The 7,140-nt window shown below is 39.2% G+C and overlaps 1 protein-coding gene across 2 annotated transcripts in view; it reads left to right on the forward strand.

The window, feature by feature from the left end:
• Positions 1-7,140, forward strand: part of IPO5 (importin 5) — a 47,638-nt gene that overhangs the window by 26,558 nt on the left and 13,940 nt on the right. For both annotated transcript variants that reach the window (XM_011933810.1, XM_011933809.1), the window contains exons 14-17: positions 2,819-3,037; positions 4,407-4,490; positions 6,224-6,356; positions 6,446-6,567. In XM_011933810.1, coding sequence (XP_011789200.1) covers positions 2,819-3,037; positions 4,407-4,490; positions 6,224-6,356; positions 6,446-6,567 — 558 coding nt within the window. The remainder of the gene's footprint in view (positions 1-2,818; positions 3,038-4,406; positions 4,491-6,223; positions 6,357-6,445; positions 6,568-7,140) is intronic.

Here is a 7,140-nt window from a genome sequence, read left to right on the forward strand (position 1 = left end):
TTTTTGAACTCTGATTTATGTAAAGTGTGAAAAACCATTCTGTGTTCTTAAATGCTGCAAGAAGTCATCATATGGTAAGAAATTAGTGTAGTAGCGTTGGTTGAGGCATATACATAATGGAGAAGATTTAAGGCAAGACCATCATACTGTCATTGTCCAGGGAGCTTAGATAGTAATAGTGGAAGAGGTGATTCTGAAAGACAGTTCATGGGAAGCATTAACAGTTTATTTCTGGCAGTTTGAATTTTAAAAGATGAAAGGGCCAGGCACAGTGGCTCACCTCTGTAATCCCAGCACTTTGGGAGGCTGAGAGGGGTGTAACACCTGAGGTCAGGAGTTCAAGACCAGCCTGGTCAACATGGCAAAACCCCATCTCTACTAAAAATACAAAAATTAGCCGGGTGTGGTGGAACACGCCTGTAATTCCAGCTACTCGGGAGGCTGAGACAGGAGAATCACCTGAACCCGGGAAGCAGAGCTTGCAATGAGCTGAGGTAGCACCACTGTACTCCAACCTGGGCAGCAAGAGCAAAATTGTGTTTCAAAAAAAAAGAAAAGAGAATAAATTTTAAAATGTTGACTATTCTAACCAGAGTGACAGAAACACAGAAGTTGTAGTAACAAGATCATTTTTGAGTATCCAAGTAAAAATGATTATAGCTACAGCTGAAGTAAGGGATGCAACCTGAAAACAATTGAAGAATGTTAGTCCAGCACAGTGCATGAGAGATACAGATGTGAAAAGCAAGGATTTTAGCCCAGTTTATTGTCAAATGCAATGAAAATGGATTACTGTTATAAAAATGAAATGAATAGAAGGCATAGAAAATAAACGATATGAACCTGCTCTCAAATTTCTGTAAAAGTTTCTAATGCCCTCAATTCCTATACTTAATATGAACTGGTAGCAAATAGTTAACAAACCACAGTTTGCATAGCACTGGTGATTGGTCAGAGAGCAGGACAAACGAGAAATGCAATGTCTCAGAAGCCAAAGAGAGAGGACTTGTAAACAAAGGCCCAAGTGCTCACTGTCAGATGACAGCCGACTAAGAATATGATAAAGGAAACATGCATGTGCCCGAAGGCAGACTGAGGTGGACACCAAGTTGAAGGCAGATAGGTTGGTTGGTTAAATCAGTAATGGATGGATCCAGCGTGACTTTACAAGTTTGGGTGGGTGGCTGTGGTGTGAGAGGCCCTGTGTACCTCTGCCTTTCCTTCCTGCAGTGAGGCACTATGTGGGTTTTTAAAGATAAGTGGAAGGAGTTGTTGGGAATGGGATGATAGGAGGACAGTGTTCATGAGGAAGAGTTGTATGAAGAGAAGGTAGCCTAGCGGAGGAGGAAAGACATTCCTCTGAGGCCAGCAGCACAGTCCATACTAAACATGGAGCAGGGGTTGAGATGCAGAAGCAGGAAGTGAGATAACTTCCTCAAGACATGGTTGAATGTGTAACACAAGGTAAAGAACTGCTGAGAGTGTGGGTATAGTTGATGGGGGGAATTATGAAAATCTGAAGTAGTAATTGGGTCAGGTTTATATGAGTCAATAAATATTTTATTTTATTCTCTAATTTATTTTGAGATGGAGTCTCGCCCAGGCTGGAGTGCAGTAATGCAATCTCTGCTCACCGCAACCTCTGTCTCCCAGGTTCAAGCGATTCTCCTGCCTCAGCCTCCCAGGTAGCTGGGATTACAGGCGTACACCACCACACCCGGCTAATTTTTGTTTTTTAAGTGGAGACGGGGTTTCACCATGTTGGCCAGGCTGTTCTTGAACTCCTGACCTCAAGTCATCCACCTGCCTGGGACTCCCAAAGTGCTGGGATTACAGGTGTGAGTCACCATGTCTGGCTTCCTTTTTTTTTTTTTTTTTGAGACGGTGTCTCGCTCTAGTCAGCCCAGCTGGGATGCAATAGCACAATCTCGGCTCGGCTCACTGCAACCTCTGCCTCCCCGGTTCAAGCAATTCTCCTGCCTCTGCTTCCCGAGTTACTGGGATCACTGGGGTGTACCACCACACCTGGCTAATTTTTATTTGTTTGTTTATTTATTTGTTTGTTTGTTTTTTTAGAGACAGGGTTTCACCATGTTGGCCAGGCTGGTCTTGAACTCCTGACTCAAGTGATCCGCCCGCCTCAGCCTCCCAAAGTGCTGGGATTACAGAAGAATTATTTTAAAATATTGCTGGTGACAGGACAGGCCCAGCAGCAGATAGGTAGTAAGCATTTGTTACTAGCTGGGTCAGAGAACACCAGATCTTTGGTGCAGAGAAAAAGGTCATCTCATCTGTTTCAGCAAGACAGATGCAAGAGAAGGCAGCAAGTTTCCTTGGTGGGATCTTCTGGGGAGGGGGCGGTTAGAAGATAAAGGAAGGGGCCAAAGAGGGAATTTTCTTTATGACATAATAAGACAGCACAAAATATAAGTAGAGGAAATCAGTGAAGAAAAAAATGAGTATGAAGATTAACGTTGATGAACACAAAAATTTTGAGTCCATATCTATACTCAAGAATTTTATTCCTTTTTTTTTTTTTATTTCTATACTCAAGAATTAACTATGCTTTGAGACAAGACAAAAATGAGTAAGGGGTATTGTGTTAACAGAAGACAGAAAAAAAACTCACATAAATAGTTCAACATAAATTCTTTTTATAAAAATTTCCTTCAAAACCTACAGTCTCTGCTTGTGGAGAGGTGGTCTTATTCTGCTGTTTCAGAAAAGCATTCAAGAACTTGAAGGGAGTAGTAATTGTAAATTTAAATACTTCTTCCAGTTTTCCTTTGAAGTAATAATTTGTGTGTCTTCCTTCTAGCTGATTCAGAAAGGCACCAAGTTAGTTTTGGAACAAGTTGTGACATCCATTGCATCAGTTGCAGATACTGCAGAAGAAAAATTTGTCCCCTACTATGATTTATTTATGCCGTCACTGAAGCACATCGTTGAGAATGCGGTTCAAAAAGAACTGAGACTTCTGAGAGGAAAAACTATTGAATGCATTAGCCTCATTGGTCTGGCTGTTGGGAAGGAAAAAGTAAGTAATTTTTATTATGTTAAATGTACTGTAAAATTTAACATAAATTGAGAGTACTAGAGGGATTTTTTCCTTCTGATAAATGGTTTTCTGGATGTTTGTTTTTTTCCTTACTCCTTTCACATTGCTCCTGTTTTATATACAAATTAATTCCTGCTTTTCATTGTTTGTTTGGTTTGGTGTTTTTTGTTTTGTTTTCTTTTTGAGACCAAGTCTCTCTCTTATCGCCCAGGCTGGAGTGCAGTGGCACGATCTTGGCTCACTGCAACCTCTGCCTCCCAGGTTCAAGCAATTCTCCTGCGTCAGCCTGCCAAGTAGCTGGGATTACAGGCACGCACCACCTCTCCCAGCTCATTTTTGTGTTTTTAGTAGAAGTGGGCTTTCACTATGTTGGCCAGGCTAGCCTTGATCTCCTGACCTCAAGCAGTCAGCTCATGGGTGTGAGCCACTGCTCCCAGCCCATCTTTTCATTGTTAATATTAAGGTTTCTTTTTAGTTTAGCTGTACTCTTGATGCCTCCTCCTTTCCCCGCCACACACACTGTATCTCGTGGGAGGTGTGTGGAAATCAGTATCCATGTTAGTTCCCTTTAAATATGTGCTTGGAAACATGTCACTTGCTTTCTTATTAATCTAAAATGCGTCAGGTGTTCTCAAGAGAGAAATCTGTGCATATAGATCTTCAGAAAATAATTACCAAGGACCATTGGCCAGTGTGTTTCTCAGCCAACATATCAGAATTGTTCAAGCTAATGCAAAAGAAATTTCTCTGTCATTGAACCCTCATGTTCTGACCCTCAGAATTCTCATCAGGGAACCTCTGTCTTGCCTTCTTCAAAACCAGCATCAGTATTAATTTATAGTTGGAACTGGTTTCTGTGAGACACTGACCACTAAAACATTGGTATGTTTTATACCAATAAAATACTTGTGTGTCCCATACCCTATATATCTGGCTTTCATTGTTTCTTTGAAACGCTGCTTGTCTATACAATGGAGATTACCAGAACTGCAAAGAGTTAAGTGAAAATCATAGACAAAATTTCATGTAGTGAATTCTATAAACAATCCAAATTTTTTTTCTGAATTTGAATTCAGTTTTACTGCTTGAAATGCGTAAACCATAGACTAATACCTGATGCCGTTAGAAGTGCCTTTATACTGTAGTCCACTGCCCTTCAGTGGAAAATATATTTTTCTAGAAAGTGAACTAAATCTGTCACAATATAGATAAGAATTTTTCAATATGATAGTTTTATCTATGGAGGTTATGACCTATGTGGGCAATGTAGTCGATTTTTTGGCAACGCTTTGCTAATTAAGAAACAAATTCGGTAGCAATGAGTGTGTCTCTACATATTTTCCTCTAGTTCATGCAGGATGCATCAGATGTGATGCAGCTATTGTTAAAGACCCAGACAGACTTCAATGACATGGAAGATGATGATCCTCAGGTAAGTGGTCTTAATGCATTTGCCTTGATCTGCTTATGAGTTATGGACAGCACACGGTTCAATATATTTAAAACAAAAGGAGTGATAGGTTTCTTGACATTCTGTCAACCCCTAGTAGCAGAGACATTCTTCACTGATTTTCCTTCTGTTTCTCAAGCCACTTTTTCTAGTCTGTTGTAGGTTGCTCTTGCTTTCTCTGACTCTCAAGTTTTGGTGTTGGTGAGTTCTGTCCAAGGCTCTCTTATCTTCTCACTCCCATGGAGCGGTGTCACTCATAGACATGGCTTCCGGTTTCATCTGTCTGCTTGCAACTTTCAGATCTTCAGAATTGAGGTTTCAATTCTCCAGCATGTAATAGACATCTCCATTCAGGTGTCTCCTAGCCCTTTGAAGTCTGCATGACCTCCCTCCCCTGGCAGAAAATACAGAACCCAAGAATCTCAGGACACACTGCTTGCCTCTCTGCCTATGAGCAGACAAAGGCATTTCATTAGGAAGAACCCCTGCCTCTCGACACATGTGCATACACACATAGGTATACACGCCCAGCTAACGCTTGCTCACAGTTCTCATCCTTTATAAGATTTTCCTGATCTGTTCAGTCTCAATGGTGGACAGTTCCAGCACTGCGTTATAGTAACATCATAAATGTTTGTCATAATCTTGATGGTATTCCCAACGCCTGACATATAACAAGGCACTCCATAAATAATTGTTGAATTAAATTTTGACTTTACATAGCCACACTGTATTAGTTTAAATAGGAAAACATATCATTTTGCAGAGAAACCATGTTTTGTTGTTGTTTGCTTTCTTTGCAAAATGACGTACAAATATACATGTATGTTTTGTATGTACAGAGATAACAGGCAGGAGGGATACTTAGCAGGCTGCCGACAGTAGGGAGGCTGAGGGGACTGTAAGCCGTAGGGAGAGTGGTAAGGACAAGGCATATTGCTCACCTTTGTATCAGCCAGCATATAGTTTAATGCCTGGCATGTGAGAAACACCCAGTACCTATCTGAAGAGTGGGTGGACTTTTACATATGAAATCATTAAGAGGTGGGGCATGTGTCTGTCCATGCTTAATAAATAAAAATAGGTACGTGGATGACAGATACTGGGATAAGAATCACTTTCTAGGTTGCAGGGATGGTGAATGGAACCAGATTCTCTAGGTAATTTGCGGATGATGAAGTCTGTGTAAACACAGTAATAGGAGAAGAGGTGTTTTAAAGATACTCAGCCACTTAACGAGAAAATTACAACAGCTAAGGGAAAAGGATGTTTTGTTTCTTGGGTTTTAATAAATGTTTAATGAATGGAGTGGCAGGCAATAGGGATACAGTCAGATAAAATACATTTCTGTCTTCAAAAAATTTGTGACGGGGAGTTGACAAAATGTTTGGTTTTGTTTAGGTGATTAGTTTCATTTAGGTGATTCAGATGCTAAGAAAGAAAACTGTAATCACTTACTGAAAGTAGAAAGAAATGCCCAAGGTTCTGGTCTTTGTCTTTTGCCTCACCTGCTGTCCATATCCCAGTGTAGGGTGAGTTCACAGGGATTTCATTATTGATTCGGAACCTTTTAAGTATATAACCTTTAGAAATGCTCTTATTGCTTAAGTACTGTAGACATATCAATAAAACATTATGAAATAAGGAAATGACTCTTTATCACATTTACCCATTGTTTTTTAATCTATTTTTTTAATTTTAAATTTTCCCCCCAGATCTCTTACATGATCTCAGCATGGGCCAGAATGTGCAAAATCCTTGGAAAAGAATTTCAGCAGTACCTTCCAGTGGTTATGGGGCCTTTAATGAAGACGGCTTCAATTAAGCCCGAAGTAGCTCTTTTAGATAGTAGGTGTCTTTAGAAGGACCTATCGGTTGTCATAGTTCTCTCTTTGTTATTATTTGTTATATGCATTTGTTTTCTTTTCCGTTAATAGCCCAAGACATGGAGAATATGAGTGATGATGATGGTTGGGAATTTGTGAACCTTGGAGATCAGCAAAGCTTTGGTATTAAAACTGCAGGACTAGAAGAAAAATCAACTGCTTGCCAGATGTTGGTAAGAGAGCACTATTTTTACTAAACTTTTATTTTACATCTTATATTTATATACATTTTATATGAGTGTTTTTAATAGCTGCTAAAGAAATTACTTTGGAAAGCCAGGAATATATTGCTTAAAAAGCAAAGTTTTCTTTCCATTTTAAAGAAATTGTGTGGATAAACCTTTCGTTATCAGTACTGTTTTAAATAGCAAAAAACAGCAAATAGCCCAAATTCCTGTTAGCGAGAAGATGAATGATAAATATACAGCCATTACAAAGAGTTTAGAATATAAGCTACACGAGGGAAGGATTTTTGTTTGTTTTGTTCTTAGTCTATAGTAGGTGGCCATGGAATATTTTTTAAACAAATTAACAGAAGTGTGTTCATGCTATTTAATGTAAAACAAAACGTATGATTTCAATTGTGTAAAAAAATAGATACGGCAGGAAAATCAAAATGTTCGGTTATTATCCCTTATGGTGCTTATGGTGTGCGTATGTGTATTTAGTTCCTAGTTTTCTTTATGAGCATGCATTTTAAAGTGAAGGATAATATTTTATTTTATTTTATTTTATTTTATTTATTT

This window comes from Colobus angolensis, unplaced genomic scaffold (assembly GCF_000951035.1).
Source record: "Colobus angolensis palliatus isolate OR3802 unplaced genomic scaffold, Cang.pa_1.0 Scaffold13, whole genome shotgun sequence".
Classification (NCBI taxonomy): Eukaryota; Metazoa; Chordata; class Mammalia; order Primates; family Cercopithecidae; genus Colobus; species Colobus angolensis.